At 42.5% G+C, this 22,112-nt stretch overlaps 1 protein-coding gene across 1 annotated transcript in view; it reads right to left on the bottom strand.

Moving 5' to 3' along the window:
- Positions 1 to 22,112, bottom strand: part of mgat4b (alpha-1,3-mannosyl-glycoprotein 4-beta-N-acetylglucosaminyltransferase B) — a 49,955-nt gene that overhangs the window by 5,751 nt on the left and 22,092 nt on the right. The window contains exons 2-9 of the mRNA XM_079582317.1: positions 11,408 to 11,587; positions 10,279 to 10,419; positions 6,405 to 6,538; positions 3,806 to 3,852; positions 1,497 to 1,610; positions 493 to 568; positions 288 to 402; positions 6 to 136 (exon numbers count right to left, since the gene is read on the bottom strand). Coding sequence (XP_079438443.1) covers positions 6 to 136; positions 288 to 402; positions 493 to 568; positions 1,497 to 1,610; positions 3,806 to 3,852; positions 6,405 to 6,538; positions 10,279 to 10,419; positions 11,408 to 11,587 — 938 coding nt within the window. The remainder of the gene's footprint in view (positions 1 to 5; positions 137 to 287; positions 403 to 492; positions 569 to 1,496; positions 1,611 to 3,805; positions 3,853 to 6,404; positions 6,539 to 10,278; positions 10,420 to 11,407; positions 11,588 to 22,112) is intronic.

Below are 22,112 nucleotides of genomic sequence, written 5' to 3'. Positions count from 1 at the left end.
CTCACCGCGTCCTTCTCAGGGTTGCAGACTTTGACCCACATGATGTGGTCCAGGAGCCAGTCGATGGGTTTGTCCTTGTAGAACATCAGCATGAACTCCACGATCATCGGCAGGTCCACCGACTTAAACATCTTCCCTACAGGAACAAGAGAGTGAGTGCTCATGGAGATCTCCTCCACCTGTCCTCCTATCCTCCTCCTCTCTCCTCCTCTCTCCTCCTCTGTCCTCTCTCCTCCTCTCTCTCCTCCTCTCTCTCCTCCTCTCTCTCTCCTCTCTCAAAGTCTCACCGATGAATCCGAGCTGGGAGAACTCCAGGATCATCCACTCCTCTGACGGCTGCTGCAGCGCGAAGTTCTTCATGGTGGTGAAGTAGTTTGGACGAGCCACGATGTCGTCCTCCAGCTGCGGAGACGAGAAAGTAACACGTACATGAACAACGTACAGAAACAACGTACAGAAACAACCAGGACAACATGTACACAAAGCTCTGACCTGGACGTAGTAGGTTCCTTTGGACTGAGCGTACATCATGAGGAAGCTGTAGTCCATGTTCTGCTTCGTCCTCCACCTGCACAAACACCTCAGTTACTTCACACAATCATCTGGATCTGGATCAGGATCAGGATCAGGATCAGGATCTGGATCAGGATCTGGCCAGACCAAATCTCCTCAAACTATAGATTTAATCTCTAAATTCAAGTAGATTTAACCTCTTAACTCCCACCTGAACCGAGATAAAAAAAACATTTTTTATCACATTTTTTATTTTTTTTGGTCAATTTTTCATCCATTTTTTATCAAATTTTCGTCGTTTTTTTGGTCCTTTTTTTTGTCATTTTTTGTTAAATTTCATCACATTTTTGTAATTTTTTTTGTCACATTTTGTCAAATTTTTGTAATGTTTTTGTCACATTTCCATCATTGTTTGTCACATTTTTGTTGCTATTTTGTTGAATTTTTGTTGAATTTTTGTCACATTTTTGTTGAATATTTGTCACGTTTTTGTTGCGTTTACATCCTTGTTTTCTTCTAATTTTTTGTGGCTATTTTGGTGCTTTTTCCCCAAGAAGCTTTTTGATTAGGGTAAAGCCAAACTGGAGAAAACGGGATCCGTTCAGGTGGGAGTTAAGAGGTTAAAGTAAAATCATCACAAAGACAAGTTTATCGCTGCTTTTTAAGAAGAAGAAGAAGAAGAAGAAGAAGAAGAAGAAGAAGAAGAAGAAGAAGAAGAAGAAGAAGAAGAAGAAGAAGAAGAAGAAGAAGAAGAAGAAGAAGAAGAAGAAGAAGAAGAGCTCCATGTAACACTGCCTCCCGTCAGCAGAGGGCGCTGCTGCTCAGGCTTTGGCTCAGAAACAAACTCTCTTTTCTTTGTAAAAAAAACACCTCAGGGTTAAAGTCTCCAAACACAGAGATCCACTTATTGAAAGCGAACCCGTGACTGCGGCGCGTGATCCCCGAGGTCAGGGGTCACGTCGGGTCACATGCTCTCGACCCACCTCACCCTCTCCTTGGGGTCGCCGAACGACTCCCGCAGTTTGGAGAAGTCCGGGTAGAAGTGAGTGGACGGAGAGACCACCTCCAGCAGACCGGACTGGATCTCCGCCGGGAAACTGTCGACGAGAGACACGAGAAACGGAGATGAGACACAGGAGCATTTAGGAGCTTTTATCCTTTTTATCACCGCCTCAACCCAGCACTTTTCTCCAGTTTGGATTTAAACAAATGAATTCTAGAAGTTCTCTGCGTTGGGCCGTGCAGAGGACACATAAAGTAAACACACAAACAAAGGTGAGTGAAAAAAGGTGAAAAATAGAGACAAAAACACGGCAAAAAAGCGACACAAAAAAGGCACAAAAGCACTTGAAAAAAAGTGAGAAAACAAAAAAGAAAAAAACAAAGAAAAAACAAGAAAAAAATCAAAGAAAAAAAATCAAAGAAAAAAAACAAAGAAAAAAACAAAGAAAAAAAACAAGAAAAAAACAAAGAAAAAAAACAAAGAAAAAATAAGAGAAAAAATATCAAAGAAAAAAAACAGAAAAAAACAACAAAAAAGAAAAACAAAGAAAAAAAAACCCAAGAAAAAAAATCAAAGAAAAACAAGAAAATAAAGAAAATAAAGAAAAATAAAGAAAAAAAGAAAATAAAATCTAAGAAAAAAAACTAAGAAAAAACTGGACCCCCCCCAAAAAAAAAACAATTCCGATCAGTTTTGTAAATCTTAGCTTTCAAATGAGAAACGATGTTGCTCTCCAATCGAGAAGCTTTAAGATTTGGGTAAAGCTGAACTGAGGACAATGCATTAAGGCGGGTAAGAGGTTAAGGAACATTTAAGGAACATTTAAGGAACATTCAGGACTTTTAAAGAGAGGATCATCACAGTGAGATTAATGTGAAACTTCTGCTTTAAATTAACAGGAAAAATGTGTTGCAAAAACAGAGCCAGGTTTAAATGTGTGGTTTTGTTTTGTAACATAAGAATTTGCTCAGAGGGATTTTGGATCTGGTTCAGTTTTGGGAGAAACTAGTTAGCAGGAAAACAAATCTAATTCCTCCTTTTTTGAGTTAAAGCTCAATAAATCAGGGATTAGATCTGCAACATTTATTTTCCAAAACTGTCTCCCACAAAGGAAATGACCATATTTGGATCACAGCCTTTCGTGCTACACGTGGATACCAAACATGTGAGTGTGAGTGAATGAGCGTGGGGAAAGAGCCAGAGTCACTTCCTGGATTCATCTCAGAGAATAAACAGCACAAAGAGAGTTTGGGCTGTTTTAACCTCTTAACTCCCGCCTGAACCGAGAGGAGCTTTTTCCTCACGTCAGCAGAGTTTTTTTCCATCATTTTTTTGTTGGGAATTCAACTCATTTTTGTAACTTTTTAGTCATTTTTTGTCAAATTTTTATCACATTTTTGTAATTTTTTTTGTCAATTAAAAAAAAAAATCATCAATATTTCATCAAATTTGTGTCATTTTTTTTGGTCACATTTTTAATTTTTTTTCGTACATTTTTTATCAATTTTTTTGTCACATTTTAGTCACATTTTTGTCATTTTTTTGTAATTTTTTTTGTCATTTGGTGTCACATTTTTTCATTTTTTCGTCAATTTTTTATATATATATATATTTTTTTCGTTTTTTGGAACATTTTCGCAATTTTTTTTGTCAATTTTTTATCATTTAAAAAAAAAAAAAAAAATTGAACATTTTGTCACATTTTTGTAATTTTTTCGTCAATTTTTTTTTCAATAAATTTTTGGTCATTTTTTGTGACATTTTTGTGACATTTTCGTCACTTTTTCATCAATGTTTTCTCACTTCTTTGTCACATTTATATCATTGGTTTCGTCTCAGTTTTGTTGCTATTTTCTCACCTTTTTTCCGGAAGCTTTTGGATTGGGGTAAAGCCAAACTGGAGAAAATGTGCTCGATTCAGGTGGGAGTTAAGGGGTTAAAGCATGTCTTCCTTTGCAATGATTATTCTTTTACGATTATGACCTTAAAGGCTGCTCTGCTAAGACAGTATTTTTCACATTTCTATGTATTGTAACAGGCGTCTGATCTCTGATTTGGGTCATAATATTCCTCAAAATCATCTCATCTCAAACCTATCCCTAAAATGGCCGCCATCAGAGTTTTTACAGATTACTCAGAAATACGTGAATGTGCCAAGGCAACACTTCAGGCATGTTTTTAATGAGGGAGTGACAGAATAACAGGATGGAAAGCTTGAAAAAGTACATTTTACATAATACCCCCCCTTTAAAGCCTGACCAAAGTGTGGATCTGGGGTAAAAGACTCACAGGCTGCGGAGGTTCTCGGCCACAGAGCTGGCGTACTGCGGATCCGCCTGCAACACAAACACACTTTCAGACCCGAGACCAGAAGGAAAATCAAGAATCGTTTGTGATGTTTTTCTTGTTTGCTGATTAGTCACTCAAAACACTAGAGAAACTTGCGGATTATACGGAGAGAGTTAGGCTAGTGCTAGGCTAGTGCTAGGCTAGTTCTGGGCTAGTGCTAGGCTAGTTCTGGGCTAGTGCTAGGCTAGTTCTGGGCTAGTGCTAGGCTAGTGCATGTCTATGGTAACTCGTCGCCTGCATTAAAAACCTCCAAAAGTTGCCATATCTTGTCATTTTTTTCGTCATTTTTTTCGTCAAATTTTTATCACATTTTTGTCCGGTTTTTTTAATCAATTTTTTATCAATTTCTTTATTTTTTTTTCATTTTTTGTCAAATTTTTATCAAATTTTTATCAAATTTTTTGTCAAATTTTTTGTCAAATTTTTATCAAATTTTTATCAAATTTTTGTAATTTTTTCGTCATTTTTTTTATCAATTTCTTTTATATTTTTGTCATTTTTTCGTCAGTTTTTTATCAAATTTTTGTAATTTTTTTGTAATTTTTTGTCAAATTTTGTCACATTTTTGTCATTTTTTGTGAGCTTTTTTAATCGATTTTTTGTCCATTTTTTTGTCATTTTTTGGTCACATTTTTGCTATTTTTTAATCAATTTTTCGTCACTTTTTTGTCACATTTCCATCATTGTTTTCGTCTCAGTTTTGTTGCTATTTTCACACCTTGTTTCCAGAAGCTTTTGGATTGGGGTTTGTAGAAAGCTCCTTTGTGAATTCCACGTGTAGTGAACAGGGAGACACGGAGCTAATGTGGGTCAGGCCGGACCAACAACGCCCCGAGACACGCGGCTATTGTGGGCCGGAGCTAAAGCCAAACTAAAGTCGACGCACGAGGAACAGCAGGAGGAACAGCAGGAGGAGGAACAGCAGGAGGAACAGCAGGAGGAACAGCAGGAGGAACAGCAGGAGGAACAGCAGGAGGAGGAACAGCAGGAGGAACAGCAGGAGGAACAGCAGGAGGAACAGCAGGAGGAACAGCAGGAGGAGGAACAGCAGGAGGAACAGCAGGAGGAACAGCAGGAGGAACAGCAGGAGGAGGAACAGCAGGAGGAACAGCAGGAGGAGGAGCAGGAGGAGGAGGAACAGCAGGAGGAACATTATATTAAGTATGCCCTGATCTGCCCTTTGACTCTTCATCCTGGTCGATACTGATCCGATACCGTCCTTTACATATCTTTATATATTAATAATATACTTTATATATTATTCTACTACAGGCCGTCCTATAAACACGCCAGATGTTTTGGATTTATCTTTGAATTTCAAAGTAGGAGGAGCGGAGAACATCTGCAGAGCCTCTCCCTCCATTAAGGACATTTGTTTGTTTCTTCATTGTCCCCGTAGGGAAATGTGTCCTCAGCGTTTAACCCGCCCCTCGAGGAGGCGCCTCGTGAGGAGCAGTGGAGCCAGGCTGGAGGTCAGGATCAGCTCGCTGGAGGATTCACCTATTGTACATGTTTTTAGTGGTGGGGAAACCGGAGAACCTGGAGGAAACCGACGCAGACACGGGGAGAACAAGCAAACTCCAAACAGAAAGGCCCCGTCCTGGTGGGAATCGAACCCGGGACCTGTACTCCCCCCGTCTCACCCCCTCCCCTCCCTTTAGGACCTGTACTCCCCCCGTCTCACCCCCTCCCCTCCATAAAGGACCTGTACTCCCCCCGTCTCACCCTCTCCCCTCCCTTAAGGACCTGTACTCCCCCCGTCTCACCCTCTCCCCTCCATAAAGGACCTGTACTCCCCCGTCTCACCCTCTCCCCTCCATAAAGGACCTGTACTCCCCCGTCTCACCCTCTCCCCTCCCTTAAGGACCTGTACTCCCCCCGTCTCACCCTCTCCCCTCCCTTAAGGACCTGTACTCCCCCCGTCTCACCCTCTCCCCTCCATAAAGGACCTGTACTCCCCCCGTCTCACCCTCCCCCTCCATAAAGGACCTGTACTCCCCCCGTCTCACCCTCTCCCCTCCCTTAAGGACCTGTACTCCACCCGTCTCACCCTCTCCTCCCCCCGTCTCACCCTCTCCTCCCCCGTCTCACCCTCTCCTCCCCCCGTCTCACCCCCTCCTCCCCCCGTCTCACCCTCTCCCCTCCATAAAGGACCTGTACTCCCCCCGTCTCACCCTCTCCCCTCCCTTAAGGACCTGTACTCCACCCGTCTCACCCTCTCCTCCCCCCGTCTCACCTTCTCCTCCCCCCGTCTCACCCTCTCCTCCCCCCGTCTCACCCCCTCCTCCCCCCGTCTCACCCTCTCCCCTCCATAAAGGACCTGTACTCCCCCCGTCTCACCCTCTCCCCTCCCTTAAGGACCTGTACTCCACCCGTCTCACCCTCTCCTCCCCCCGTCTCACCTTCTCCTCCCCCCGTCTCACCCTCTCCTCCCCCCGTCTCACCCTCTCCTCCCCCCGTCTCACCTTCTCCTCCCCCCGTCTCACCCTCTCCCCCCCCCGTCTCCCCCTCTCCTCCCCCCGTCTCACCCCCTCCCCACCTCGGCGACGAGCACCACGATGACACAGTCCTCTCTCTCCGCCGGCGACAGCTCGGACATCAGGGACGTCAGCGTGTCCGGGAGGTACGAGTGCACCTCCCTCTTCACACTCGGGACGCCCAGCACCATGGACACTGCGGGACAGAGGAGAGAGGAGGCGTGAGGCGAGGAGGAGACGAGGAGGAGACGAGGAGGAGAGAGGAGAGAGGAGAGAGGCGTGTCCGGCAGGTACGAGTGCACCTCCCTCTTCACACTCGGGACGCCCAGCACCATGGACACTGCGGGGCAGAGGAGGAGAGAGGCGTGAGGCGAGGAGGAGGAGAGAGGAGGAGAGAGGAGGAGAGAGGAGGAGAGAGGAGGAGAGAGGAGAGAGGCGTGTCCGGCAGGTACGAGTGCACCTCCCTCTTCACACTCGGGACGCCCAGCACCATGGACACTACGGGACAGAGGAGAGAGGCGTGAGGCGAGGAGGAGACGAGGAGGAGAGAGGAGGAGGAGAGAGGAGAGAGAGAGGAGAGAGGAGGAGAGAGGAGGAGAGAGGAGAGAGGAGGAGAGAGGAGGAGAGAGGAGAGAGAGAGAGAGAGGAGGAGAGAGGAGGAGGAGAGAGAGAGAGAGAGGAGAGAGGAGGAGAGAGGAGGAGAGAGGAGAGAGGAGGAGAGAGGAGGAGAGAGGAGGAGGAGAGAGGAGAGAGGCGTGTCCGGCAGGTACGAGTGCACCTCCCTCTTCACACTCGGGACGCCCAGCACCATGGACACTGCGGGACAGAGGAGAGAGGAGGCGTGAGGTCAGGAGGAGACGAGGAGGAGAGAGGAGGAGGAGAGAGGAGAGAGAGAGAGAGAGGCGTGTCCGGCAGGTACGAGTGCACCTCCCTCTTCACACTCGGGACGCCCAGCACCATGGACACTGTGGGGCAGAGGAGGAGAGAGGAGGAGAGAGGAGGAGAGAGGGGGAGAGAGGCGTGAGGAGAGGAGGACGGAGGAGAGAGGAGACAAGGAGAGAGGAGGCGTGGAGGAGATGAGGGAGAGAGGAGGAGGAGAGAGGAGGAGAGAGGAGGAGAGAGGGGGAGAGAGGAGGAGAGAGGGGGAGAGAGGCGTGAGGAGAGGAGGACGGAGGAGAGAGGAGACAAGGAGAGAGGAGTTAATCAGAAAGGAGAGTGTTTCATAAAACACTAATTATCTCAGAAACTAGCCTCTGTTTAGCTTAGATTTCTCAGGAACCGACGGCACATGGAATTAAACTGTTTTCACCTACAGAGAGCTGAGAGTCTCAGCTTTCAAATGAGCCACAGCCTGTGTCCACAGATAAAACACAGAACACGCTGCGGTGCGACAGATATCATGGAAAATGGTCGGGATTGAACAAACAAAAACGTCTCAGCGCCTCGAGGGAATCACAGCTCATTTGAAAGCTAAGACCTACAAAAGTGGGGAGAGAGATGCGGCGGACGGGGGTGGGGGGGTCGGGGGGGGGGGACGGGGGCGTCTGCAGCGTCTCCCCGGGACAGAGCTCAGGATCCGGGATCGGGGTCGCTGCAGGTCCGGGGGGCAGGTGGAGGAGGGAAGGGGGTTATTTATAGAGCGGCTCCAGACTGAGCTAACGGGACCAGACAGATCATGTGACCGGGCTGTGTCATGTGACCGCCGGGCTGTGTCATGTGACTGTGGCTGGTCAGAGGCAGATGTTTTTGGAAAGAGGGGAAGGAGGAGTAAAGCTGGGAAGAATCAGCAGAAGGTTTGAAACATTTAGGTTTTAGACATAAAAATAACCTAAAAAAGTGAAATTAAAAAAGAAAATTGGGCAAAAACAATTGGGGGGAAAACATGTTGGTGTTAGCTTGTGTGCTAGTGTGTGTGCTAGCATGTGTGTTAGTGTGTGTGCTAGCATGTGTGTTAGTGTGTGTGCTAGCATGTGTGTTAGTTTTTTTTTTTTTTTTTTTTTGTGTTAGTGTGTGGTAGCTTGTGTGTCAACTTTTGTGTTAGCGTGTGTGTGTTAGCTTGTGTGTGTTAGCGTGTTTGTTAGCTTGTGTGTTAGCTTGTGTATTAGCTTGTGTGTGTTAGCTTGTGTGTTAGCATGTTTGTTAGCTTGTGTGTTAGCATGTTTGTTAGCGTGTGTGTTAGCGTGTGTGTTAGCGTGTTTGTTAGCGTGTTTGTTAGCTTATGTGTTAGCGTGTGTGTGTTAGCGTGTTTGCTAGCTTGTGTTAGCATGTGTGTTAGCTTATGTGTTAGTGTGTGTGTGTTAGCTTGTGTGTGTTAGCTTGTGTGTTAGCTTGTGTGTGTTAGCTTGTGTGTTAGCTTGTGTGTTAGCTTGTGTATTAGCTTGTGTGTGTTAGCTTGTGTGTTAGCGTGTTTGTTAGCGTGTGTGTTAGCATGTGCGTTAGCGTGTTTGTTAGCTTGTGTGTTAGCATGTTTGTTAGCTTGTGTGTTAGCATGTTTGTTAGTTTGTGTGTTAGCATGTTTGTTAGCTTGTGTGTTAGCATGTTTGTTAGCGTGTGTGTTAGCGTGTGTGTTAGCGTGTTTGTTAGCTTATGTGTTAGGGTGTGTGTGTTAGCTTATGTGTTAGCGTGTGTGTGTTAGCGTGTTTGCTAGCTTGTGTTAGCATGTGTGTTAGCATGTGTGTTAGCTTATGTGTTAGTGTGTGTGTGTTAGCTTGTGTGTGTTAGCTTGTGTGTTAGCTTGTGTGTTAGCTTGTGTATTAGCTTGTGTGTGTTAGCTTGTGTGTTAGCATGTTTGTTAGCTTGTGTGTTAGCGTGTTTGTTAGCGTGTGTGTTAGCGTGTGCGTTAGCGTGTTTGTTAGCGTGTGTGTTAGCGTGTGTGTTAGCGTGTTTGTTAGCTTATGTGTTAGCGTGTGTGTGTTAGCGTGTTTGCTAGCTTGTGTTAGCATGTGTGTTAGCATGTGTGTTAGCTTATGTGTTAGCCTGTGTGTGTTAGCGTGTTTGTTAGCTTGTGTTAGCATGTGTGTTAGCTTGTGTGTTAGCATGTGTGTTAGCTTATGTGTTAGCGTGTGTGTGTTAGCTTATGTGTTAGCGTGTGTGTCAGCGTGTTTGTTAGCTTGTGTGTTACCATGTGTGTTAGCATGTTTGTTAGCTTGTGTGTTAGCATGTGTGTTAGCTTGTGTGTTAGCGTGTCTGTTAGCGTGTGTTTTAGCTTATGTGTTAGCCTGTGTGTGTTAGCGTGTTTGTTAGCTTGTGTTAGCATGTGTGTTAGCTTGTGTGTTAGCATGTGTGTTAGCTTATGTGTTAGCGTGTGTGTGTTAGCTTATGTGTTAGCGTGTGTGTCAGCGTGTTTGTTAGCTTGTGTGTTACCATGTGTGTTAGCATGTTTGTTAGCTTGTGTGTTAGCATGTGTGTTAGCTTGTGTGTTAGCGTGTCTGTTAGCGTGTTTGTTAGCTTGTGTGTTAGCTTGTGTGTTAGCTTGTGTGTTAGCATGTGTGTTAGCGTGTGTGTCAGCGTGTTTGTTAGCTTGTGTGTGTTAGCTTGTGTGTTAGTGTGTGTGTTAGCATGTGTGTTAGCTCGTGTATTAGCTTGTGTGTTAGCGTGTGTGTTAGCTTGTGTGTTAGCTCGTGTATTAGCTTGTGTGTTAGCGTGTGTGTTAGCATGTGTGTTAGCTCGTGTATTAGCTTGTGTGTTAGCTTGTGTGTTAGCGTGTTTGTTAGCTTGTGTGTTAGCTTGCGTGTTAGCGTGTTTGTTAGCTTGGGTGTTAGCTTGTGTGTTAGCGTGTGTTAGCGTGTGTGTCAGCGTGTTTGTTAGCTTGTGTATTAGCATGTGTGTTAGCTTGTGTGTGTTAGCTCGTGTATTAGCTTGTGTGAACTTCAGAGGAAACCCAGGTCAAACTCGAGGGCTGAGCAGGAGGTCCAGCGCCCCCTGGTGGCTCCTTACCCCCGGTGCGCCCCTGGCCCACGAGCACGGCGGGCTGCAGGCTCTCCGGGTGCTGCAGGTGAGGCAGGTGGTGGAGGATGGAGGGAAGCTGCAGGACGGTTTTACTGCTGCTCACGTTCCACAGCTTCAGACGGGTCTCCTCTGAGAAGAGAAACACGAGGAACATGAGGAACACGAGGAACACGAGGAAAATGAGGAACACGAGGAACATGAGGAACATGAGGAACACGAGGAACATGAGGAACATGAGGAACATGAGGAACATGAGGAACACGAGGAACATGAGGAACACGAGGAACATGAGGAACATGAGGAACATGAGGAACACGAGGAACATGAGGAACATGAGGAACACGAGGAACATGAGGAACACGAGGAACATGAGGAACATGAGGAACATGAGGGCGTCAGAACCCCCGTGTCTGTGTCTGTGTATTCAACTCATTTTTGTAACTTTTTTGTATCATATTTTTTGTAACATTTTGTCACATTTTTATCATTTTTTTGTCAATTTTTTATCAAATTTTTGTAATTTTTTTGGTAACATTTTTGTAACTTTTTCTTAATTTTTTCTTCATTGTTTCGTCAATTTTTATCACATTTTTTGTCAATTTTTTGTAATTTTTTGGTCTTTTTTTGGTCTTTTTTTGGGGTCTTTTTTGTCACATTTTTTTGTCACTTTTTTAATTAAATTTTTTGTCATTTTTTGGTCTTTTTTTTGGTCTTTTTTTGGTCTTTTTTTTTTGTCACTTTTTTTTGTCACTTTTTTTTGTCACTTTTTTAATTCAAATTTTTGTCATTTTTTTGTAACATTTTTGTAACTTTTTCGTCATTTTTTTCGTCATTGTTTCGTCAATTTTTTATCAATTTTTTGTAATTTTTTGTTAAATACTTATCACATTTTTGTCATGTTTTTAGTTATTTTTTTTGGTCATTTTTTGTCAAATTTTTTGTCACATTTTTATCAATTTTTTTTTATCAATTTTTTGTCATTTTTTGGTCAAATTTTTGTCATTTTTTTGTCAAATATTTAACACATTTTTGTCATTTTTTTGTCATTTTTTTATCACATTTTTGTCCGTTTTTGTAACTTTTTGTGCCCGCCCCTGTCTGTGCCCGCCCCCGTTACCCGAGAGACTGGCCCAGGTCCTGTTGAGGTCCTTCAGCGCCTGCTTCTCCGCGATCGCCTTCTTGATCTCGTCCAGGACCAGGTTGAGCTCTTTAGATCTCCGCAGGTTCTCCTGCTCCGCCGAGTGCAGCCGGTCTCTGAGTGCCAGGAACTCACGCTGGTAAACGTCCACCACATCTCCTGAGGAACACAGAGGGGAACAGGTCAGAAACATCTCCTGAGGAACACAGAGGAACAGGTCAGAAACATCTCGTGAGGAACACAGAGGGGAACAGGTCAGAAACATCTCCTGAGGAACACAGAGAGGAACAGGTCAGAAACACAGAGAGGAACACAGAGGAACAGGTCAGAAACATCTTGTGAGGAACACAGAGAGGAACAGGTCAGAAACATCTCGTGAGGAACACAGAGGGGAACAGGTCAGAAACATCTCCTGAGGAACACAGAGAGGAACAGGTCAGAAACATCTCCTGAGGAACACAGAGAGGAACAGGTCAGAAACATCTCCTGAGGAACACAGAGAGGAACAGGTCAGAAACACAGAGAGGAACACAGAGAGGAACAGGTCAGAAACACAGAGGGGAACACAGAGGGGAACAGGTCAGAAACAATCTCCTGAGGAACACAGAGAGGAACAGGTCAGAAACACAGGGAGGAACAGGTCAGAAACACAGAGAGGAACAGGTCAGAAACACAGAGAGGAACAGGTCAGAAACATCTCGTGAGGAACACAGAGAGGAACAGGTCAGAAACACAGGGAGGAACAGGTCAGAAACACAGAGAGGAACAGGTCAGAAACATGTGAGGAACACAGAGAGGAACAGGTCAGAAACATCTCCTGAGGAACACAGAGAGGAACAGGTCAGAAACACAGGGAGGAACAGGTCAGAAACACAGAGAGGAACAGGTCAGAAACATGTGAGGAACACAGAGAGGAACAGGTCAGAAACATCTCCTGAGGAACACAGAGAGGAACAGGTCAGAAACACAGAGAGGAACACAGAGAGGAACAGGTCAGAAACACAGAGGGGAACACAGAGGGGAACAGGTCAGAAACAATCTCCTGAGGAACACAGAGAGGAACAGGTCAGAAACACAGGGAGGAACAGGTCAGAAACACAGAGAGGAACAGGTCAGAAACATGTGAGGAACACAGAGAGGAACAGGTCAGAAACATCTCGTGAGGAACACAGAGAGGAACAGGTCAGAAACACAGAGAGGAACACAGAGAGGAACAGGTCAGAAACACAGAGAGGAACACAGAGAGGAACACAGAGAGGAACGGGTCAGAAACATCTTGTGAGGAACACAGAGAGGAACAGGTCAGAAACACAGAGAGGAACACATAGAGAGGAACAGGTCTGAAGCATCTGAGGAGCTTCTAAATCAAATTGACAGTTTCCGCGACAGAATGGAATCCCTCAGATCTGAGCGATTGATCTGATTCACACTGACACGTATAGTTTGTTTTGTGTTTCTGTTTCCAGGCCGTGGTCCAGTGATCTCCATGGACTAGATCCAGATTCTGCAGGAGACGGATCAGGATTCCTCTGCACTGAGGCTGATGGAGTAAAAATACGCCTGCAGGTCCGTGACCTCAGACTGGAACCTTCTGCTTCCACATCTGCTGATGTGTTTAAGGATAAAGTCTCGGTTTCCATGAGCTGCAGATCTTCAGCTAATTCACTCTGACACTTTGGAGACGCAGCAGAAACGGTGACAAAACAGAGGAACTCGGCTCCATCAGGCTGGAGGAACGTCAGAGAAACCAGTCCAGAGTGTTGCTGATTTCTGGAGATATTTCTTTTTGTAATTCATGCAGTTCTTATATTTGAAGAGTTTCGTGGCGCTAGGCTAGTGCTAGGCTAGTGCATGTCTATGGTATCAGCTAGCCTGCATTAAAAACAGTGTGACCCGCTCCACAGAGCACCTGAGACAAATCACTGATAACACCAGACTAACCATATAAATGTCTGTGTCCATAGAGCTTGGAATAAAACTGACCTGAGGGACTATTTTCTCGCAGATCACTCCGCCACCGCGTAGCTTATACAACCACGAAGCTGATGCTGCTCAAATATAAGTTAGTTTAACCTCTTAACTCCCGCCTGAACCGAGAGGATCTTTTTCCTCACGTCATCAGATTTTTTTTCCATATTTTTTTTGTTGGGTATTCAACTCATTTTTTTAACTTTTTTGTCATTTTTTCGTCATTTTTTCATCATTGTTTATAACATTTTTGTCACATTTTTTGTCATATTTTTGTATTTTTTTGTAACATTTTTGTCATATTTTTGCTACTTTTGGTCATTTTTTTGGACACATTTTTTGAAACTTTTTCGTCATTTTTTCGTCATTGTTTTGTTAAATTTTTATCACATTTTTGTCACATTTTTTGTCAAATTTTTGTATTTTTTTTGTCAAATATTTATCAAATGTTTGTAATTTTTTTCCTACATTTTGGTCATTTTTTGGTCACATTTTTGTAACTTTTTCGTCATTTTTTCATCATTGTTTCGTCAATTTTTTATCACATTTTTTTGTCAAATTTTTGTACTTTTTTTGTCAATTTTTCATCAAATGTTTGTCATTTTTTTGCTACATTTTGGTCATTTTTCGTCACATTTTTGTAACTTTTTCATCATCTTTTCGCTAATTTTCTATCACATTTTTGTCACATTTTTTGTCATTTTTTCGTCAATTTTTTATCACATTTTAGTCACATCTTTTTGTCAAATTTTTGTAATTTTTTTGTCAAATTTGTATCACATTTTTGCCACTTTTTCACCAATGTTTTCTCACTTTTTTGTCACATTTCCATCATTGTTTTCGTCTCAGTTCTGTCACTATTTTCTCACCTCTTTTTCTAGAAGCTTTTGGATTGGGGTAAAGCCAAACTGGAGAAAATGTGCTCGGTTCTGGTGGGAGTTAAGGGGATTTCCCAAAAACAAGGCGGAATCAGAATAATTACAGATATTTAAAAAACTAAACCAGATCCTAAATCCCTCTGAGCAAATCTTTGTAACTAAAATATCACAAAACAAACCCACACATTTAAACCTTTTATATCGATTTATCCGCTGATGTTTTAATGACATTCTGTGCCTTGGTTTCAGCGTAACTGTGATAAAAAAGCTGAAATATAAAGAGTGTTTTGGTCGGTGTAATCACAGAGATCATAAAGCCTGAAAGCTGCTCTCGCTCGCCCATCTGTGCTTTAATCTCCGTGTCATATTCATATCGGACGCGCTAATCCGGGCGGGGCTCAGGTGAAAGAGCCGTAATCCAGCGTAATCCAGCACTGCTCCATTAGAGGCGTAATCCACACTTTCACAGGCCACAGAGAGGTGAAAGAGTCAGCACAGGTGAAAGAGTCGACACAGGGGAAAGAGTCGACACAGGGGAAAGAGTCGACACAGGAGAAAGAGTCGACACAGGGGAAAGAGTCGACACAGGTGAAAGAGTCGACACAGGGGAAAGAGTCGACACAGGTGAAAGAGTCGACACAGGTGAAAGAGTCGACACAGGGGAAAGAGTCGACACAGGAGAAAGAGTCGACACAGGTGAAAGAGTCGACACAGGTGAAAGAGTCGACACAGGGGAAAGAGTCGACACAGGAGAAAGAGTCGACACAGGTGAAAGAGTCGACACAGGTGAAAGAGTCGACACAGGGGAAAGAGTCGACACAGGAGAAAGAGTCGACACAGGGGAAAGAGTCGACACAGGTGAAAGAGTCGACACAGGTGAAAGAGTCGACACAGGGGAAAGAGTCGACACAGGAGAAAGAGTCGACACAGGGGAAAGAGTCGACACAGGTGAAAGAGTCGACACAGGGGAAAGAGTCGACACAGGTGAAAGAGTCGACACAGGGGAAAGAGTCGACACAGGTGAAAGAGTGGTAAGGTGGAGAGTGTAAATTTATAAAAAATGTGACAAAAAATGACAAAAAAATGACAAAAATGTGATAAAAAATTGACGAAAATTTGAAATAAAATTGATGAAAATGTGACAAAAATATGACAAAAACTTGATTAAAAAAAATGACAAAAATTTGATACAAATGTGACAAAAAATGACAAAAAAGTTACAAAAATGAGTTGAATACCCAACCAAAAAATCTGATGACGTGAGGAATAAGATCCTCTCGGTTCAGGCGGGGGTTATGAGGTTAAAGAGTCGGGAAATAAACCTTTAACCCCTTAACTCCCACCTGAACCGAATTGTTTTTTGCTGGATTTTTGTCACTTTTTTGCTGGATTTTTGTGTTTTTTTGCTGGATTTTTGTGTTTTTTTGCTGGATTTTTGTCACTTTTTTGCTGGATTTTTGTGTTTTTTTGCTGGATTTTTGTCACTTTTTTGCTGGATTTTTGTCACTTTTTTGCTGGATTTTTGTCATTTTTTTGCTGGATTTTAGTAAATTTTTTGCAGGATTTTTGTCACTTTTTTGCTGGATTTTTGTCACTTTTTTGCTGGATTTTAGTAAATTTTTTGCTGGATTTTTGTCACTTTTTTGCTGGATTTTTGTCACTTTTTTGCTGGATTTTTGTCACTTTTTTGCTGGATTTTTGTCACTTTTTTGCTGGATTTTTGTCATTTTTTTGCTGGATTTTAGTAAATTTTTTGCTGGATTTTTGTCACTTTTTTGCTGGATTTTTGTCATTTTTTTGCTGGATTTTTGTCATTTTTTTGCTGGATTTTTGTCACTTTTTTGCTGGATTTTTGTCACTTTTTTGCTGGATTTTTGTCACTTTTTTGCTGGATTTTTGTCACTTTTTTGATGGATTTTTGTCACTTTTTTGATGGATTTTTGTCACTTTTTTGATGGATTTTTGTCACTTTTTTGCTGGATTTTTGTCATTTTTTTTGATGGATTTTTGTCACTTTTTTGCTGGATTTTTGTCACTTTTTTGCTGGATTTTTGTCATTTTTTTGCTGGATTTTTGTCACTTTTTTGCTGGATTTTTGTCACTTTTTTGCTGGATTTTTGTCACTTTTTTGCTGGATTTTTGTCACTTTTTTGCTGGATTTTTGTCACTTTTTTGCACACAGGGGAAAGAGTCGACACAGGTGGAAGAGTCTGAGGGCCAGATCTTGTGGTTCATGGCGCAGGCTGTAGAGCAGACGACTGCGCAGACGGGTGGCGCTCCTTGCAATCTTCAGTGTCAGACCTGGAGCAAAAAGTGGGCAGGACAGGAGGGGGGACAGACTCACATTGCGATGTTGTGGTGTCGCCCCCTCCCCATGCTTTCCCCAGACCTGCGGGAGGCGGTGGGTTGCGAGGGGGGGGGGGGTTCTCTTGTACACGCGTAACGTGTGCAATGCGTGTTGGAACATTTGCGCTACAGCTGCAGGATTCAGGAGCGGCTGAATTGGGAAAAGAAAAAAAATAGTTTCTCTGTGCCCTGTAAAATGCGCTTCTTTCTTTTGGACTGAGCGGTGGCTACAGGAGCATCATCAGGAGGTAAAGACTGACACACGATGGAAACGTCTCCTTAAAACTCAGATCAGACGTGGTGTTGTGGCACTTGAGGCATGTGTGGTTTATTTATGGACATTTTTTAATTTTTTTTGGTCAAATATTTATCACATTTTTTAAGTCAATTTTTAATCAAATTTTAGTCATTTTTTTGCTACATTTTGGTCATTTTTTTGTCAAATATTTATCACATTTTTTTTCATTTTTTCATCAATTTTTTGTCACTTTTTTTGTCAAATTTGTATCATATTTTTGTATTTTTTGTAACATTTTTGTCATTTTTTAGTCAATTTTTTCCTCACATTTTTGTAATTTTTTCATCAATGTTTTCTCACTTTTTTGTCACATTTCCATCATTGTTTTCGTCTCAGTTTTGTTGCTATTTTCTCACCTCTTTTTCCAGAAGCTTTTGGATTGGGGTAAAGCCGAACTGGAGAAACTGTGCTCGGTTCAGGCGGGAGTTAAGGGGATTTCCCAAAAACAAGGCAGAATCAGAATTGGGAAAAGAATTGGGAAAAGAAAAAAATAGTTTCTCTGTGCCCTGTAAAATGTGCTTCTTTCTTTTGGACTGAGCTGTGGCTACAGGAGCATCATCAGGAGGTAAAGACTGACACACGATGGAAACGTCTCCTTAAAACTCAGATCAGACCTGGTGTTGTGGCACTTGAGGCACGTGTGGTTTATTTATGGAAAACTGTTGTTGTTTTGGTGTTAGGTGCGCGTTGATCTATCAAAGTAAACCCGTGCGTAACCGACGCTCAAACAGACTTTTCAAGGCAATTTCGCTTTTGTTTTCAATCGTGCTGCTAGTAATAAACCACGCCTCAGTCGCCTCTCTTTCTTAAATAACGCCCTCTCCCTAGTGGCGCAGCCTTTAGCGCAAAACCTGCGCCACATGCAAGATCGTGCGTGCACCACGTTTTGCGTTTAGAGCCGCGCACGGACTGAGCCAGCCACAAGATCTGGCCCCGAGTCTTTACAGGTGAATAATAATAATAATCATAATGCATAAGTCTTATATAGCGCTTTTCAGGGGACACAAAGACGCTTTACAGATGAGGTGAAAGAGACAAACACTACTCGAGTATAAAGTGACGCCTCTGGGTTTTAATCTGTGGGAATCCTCTCTCTCTCTCTCTCTCTCTCACTCTGCCCACAATCGTCCAAACGTCCCGGAGAGTCAGAGGAAGGAACTGGCTCAGCGTTTGGAGCCCAGTCCTGGTCCTGGTCCTGATCCTGGTCCGAGTCCACAGCTGTTTCCGAGTCTCTCTCTCGGGATTTGACCTTTTTCTCAGAAACATGATTCACTTATCGAGTTTTCCAGTCAGGAAACAAAACAAGCTGCAGGACTACTACAGCTACTACTACTACAGCTACTACTACTACTGCTACTACTACTACTGCTGCTACTACTGTTACTACCACTACGACAGCTACTACTACTACTACTACTGCTGCTACTACTGCCACTACTACTACTACTACTACTACTGTTACTACCACTACGACAGCTACTACTACTACTACTACTGCTGCTACTACTGCCACTACTACTACTACTACTACTACTGTTACTACCACTACGACAGCTACTACTACTACTACTACTACTACTACCACTATGACTACTACTACTACTGTTACTACCACTACCACTACCACTACCACTACTACTACTACTACTACTGCAACTACTACTGCTGCTGCTGCTGCTACTCCTACTCCCACTACTACTACTACTACTACTGCAACTACTACTGCTGCTGCTGCTACTACTACTACTGCAACTACTACTACCAAACATTGGACAAAGGAGGGTAAATGTTATATTTGAGCTGAAACAAAACTTAAACTTCTGCTGTGGATTAAATAAATATATGAAAGGCGTGCGTGTGCAGGAGGCGGGACTTATGAAAGGCATGTGTGTGTGCAGGAGGCGGGACTTATGAAAGGCGTGTGTGTGCAGGAGGCGGGACTTGTGAAAGGCGTGTGTGTGCAGGAGGCGGGACTTATGAAAGGCATGTGTGTGTGCAGGAGGCGGGACTTATGAAAGGCGTGTGTGTGCAGGAGGCGGGACTTATGAAAGGCGTGTGTGGGCAGGAGGCGGGACTTATGAAAGGCGTGTGTGTGCAGGAGGCGGGACTTATGAAAGGCGTGTGTGTGCAAGAGGCGGGACTTATGAAAGGCGTGTGTGTGCAGGAGGCGGGACTTATGAAAGGCATGTGTGTGCAGGAGGCGGGACTTATGAAAGGCGTGTGTGTGCAGGAGGCGGGACTTATGAAAGGCGTATGTGTGCAGGAGGCGGGACTTATGAAAGGCGTGTGTGTGCAGGAGGCGGGACTTACATCTGTCAATCACTACATGCATGAGCGCTTTGTATGTGATTCCACAAGGATAAATCACCCCCCCCAGCTTCAAATCTTTCCCCCTCATTCTTCAGATTTTGTTCCATCTTTTTGTTAATTTTTCTCCAATTTTTCCCATATTTTTCTCAATTTTCTTCCCATTTTTTCCACTTTTATTACATTTTTTCCCCTTATTTTTTCTAAATTGTGCCCCATGTTTTTTTTGCTTCCCCTCCCCCATTTTCCTTCATTTGTAGCATTTTTTTCCCCTCAATTTTCCCACATTTTTCCCCAATATTTCCCCGTTTTTCCCCATATCTTGTCATTCCCCTCCTGTTTGTGTCTGTGATCTTTCCTCAGTAGCAGGATCTGGCCGTGAGCTCCGTTATGACTCATGACTCCTCAGATTTCTCCGTCTGTGGTCAGCGCTCGCCCCAAACACGTCACGTGACCGTGTGTCATGTGATCGCCCACGACCACGATGACATCACCGGCTCCTGTTTCACTCGATACAAATCTGTTCACCGTCTGAGGCCGTCATCAGGACCAAACCGAGCGGCGCCAGAGTCCGGAAAATAAACCTTTAAAGAGTCCAGAAAATAATACCTTTAAAGAGTCCAGAAAACAACACCTACTAAAGAGTCCAGAAAATAATACCTTTAAAGAGTCGGGAAATAAACCTTTAAAGAGTCCAGAAAATAATACCTTTAAAGGGTCTGGAAATATACCTTTAAAGAGTCCAGAAAATAAACCTTTAAAGAGCCTGGAAATAAAACCTTTAAAGAGCCGGGAAATAAACCTTTAAAGAGCCGGGAAATAAACCTTTAAAGAGTCCAGAAATATACCTTTAAAGAGTCCAGAAATATACCTTTAAAGAGTCCAGAAAATAAACCTTTAAAGAGCCGGGAAAAAAACCTTTAACCTCTTAACTCCCGCCTGAACTGAGCACAGTTTCCCCAGTTTGGCTTTACCCCAATCCAAAAGCTTCTGGAAAAAAGCTGTGAAAATAGCAACAAAACTGAGACGAAAACAATGATGGAAATGTGACAAAAACGTGACGAAAAAATGACAAAAATGTGACAAAAAATGACAATTTTTTTTATAAAAAATGGACAAAAAATGACAACAAATTGATAAAAAAATGACAATTTTTTTTTTTTAAATTGATAAAAATGTGACAAAAAAATGACAAATATTTGAGAAAAATGTGATAAAAAATGTGACAAAAAATGACAAAAAATTTATAAAAAATGGTCGAAAAAAGGACAAAAAAATGACAAAAAAAAATTACTAAAATGTGACAAAAAATGACGACATTTTTTATAAAAAATGGACAAAAAAAAGACAAAAATGTGACAAAAATGTGATAAAAAAAATTGACAAAAATGTGAAAAAGAAATTGATAAAAAATGGACAAAAACATGACAAAAAGTTACAAAAACTAGGTTAAGAGGAAAATAAACCTTTAAAGAGCCGGAAAATAAACCTTTTTCAATTTTCAATTTTTTTGCTGAATTTTTGTCATTTTTTTCCTGGATTTTTGTTATTTTTTTGCTGGATTTTTGTCATTTTTTTGCTGGATTTTTGTTATTTTTTTGCTGGATTTTTGTCATTTTTTTTGCTGGATTTTTGACATTTTTTTGCTGGATTTTTGTCATTTTTTTCCTGGATTTTTGACATTTTTTTGCTGGATTTTTGTCATTTTTTTTGCTGGATTTTTGTCTTTTTTTTGCTGGATTTTTGTCTTTTTTTTAATGGATTTTTGTCTTTTTTTTAATGGATTTTTGTCACTTTTGTACATCCTCATTTTCTTCTCCTTTTTTGCCTCAGTTTTGAAGAAGCTTTTAGATTTGGAGAGTTTGGAGAAATCATGCTCAGGTGGGAGTTAAGAGGTTAAACATCACATGTCTTTATCCGTGATTGGTCCAAATGTCCGTTTTTGTAAGGAAGAAAACAAGCTAAAAACTCTATAAAAAGTTCAAACTGAGCCTGATGTTTGTGGAGCTGCTGCTGAAACCGAACACTTTCCTGTAAACAAATGTGAAAGAGCGACGTCAACACAAACACCTCGTTTCCATATTCAAATCAAGCGTACGCCTGGACCGGGCTCTGGATTCTTTCAGGAGGAAATGAAGCCGTTGGCAAATGTGCCTCCGGCCCCGTAAACAGGAAGTGCCCATCTGTGTGACGACTCCCGGGGGATTGTGGGTAACGCGGTCCCGCAGCAGAGGCAGGTGTTAGCGCCCGAGCTAACGTGCTAATGAGGAGGATAATGAGAGGGAGGAAGAGCGTGGGAACGACAGGTTAACATCGTCATTTACACCGGCCCTAAAGTACAGGAAACCATTTGAATTTCATTTTTTTCTATGATTTTTTTTTTGAAAAGCTGTGGAAAATTTTGGAAAAAACTGAAAAATTATGGACAATTTTGGATTTTTTTTTAATACATTTTAAAGTTTGGACAAATTTGTAAAATGTCTCCCTGGTCTTTCCCGCTTATTCATTCACAAATACTGACAAGTTTGGTGTCCACGTGTAGCAGGAAAGGCTGTGACCGAGATGACGCTGTGATACAAATATGGTCATTTCCTTTGTGGGAGACACAAAAATGTAAAAAAAGAAAAAATGGAACAGTTTGGAAAGTTTTTTTTTGTTTTTAACCTCTTAACTCCCGCCTGAACCGAGAGGATCTTTTTCCTCACGTCATCAGATTTTTTTTCCATCATTTTTTTGTTGGGTATTCAACTCATTTTTGTAACTTTTTGGTCATTTTTTGTCACATTTTTGTCACGTTTTTGTCATTTTTTAAAACATTTTTAATACATTTTGTGTCATTTTTTTGTAACATTTTTGTAATTTTTTGTGATTTTTTTGTCTTTTTTTA

This window comes from Gobius niger (genome assembly GCF_951799975.1).
Source record: "Gobius niger genome assembly, chromosome: 24".
Taxonomy (NCBI): Eukaryota; Metazoa; Chordata; class Actinopteri; order Gobiiformes; family Gobiidae; genus Gobius; species Gobius niger.
This window is presented reverse-complemented; position numbering and strand designations above follow the sequence as displayed.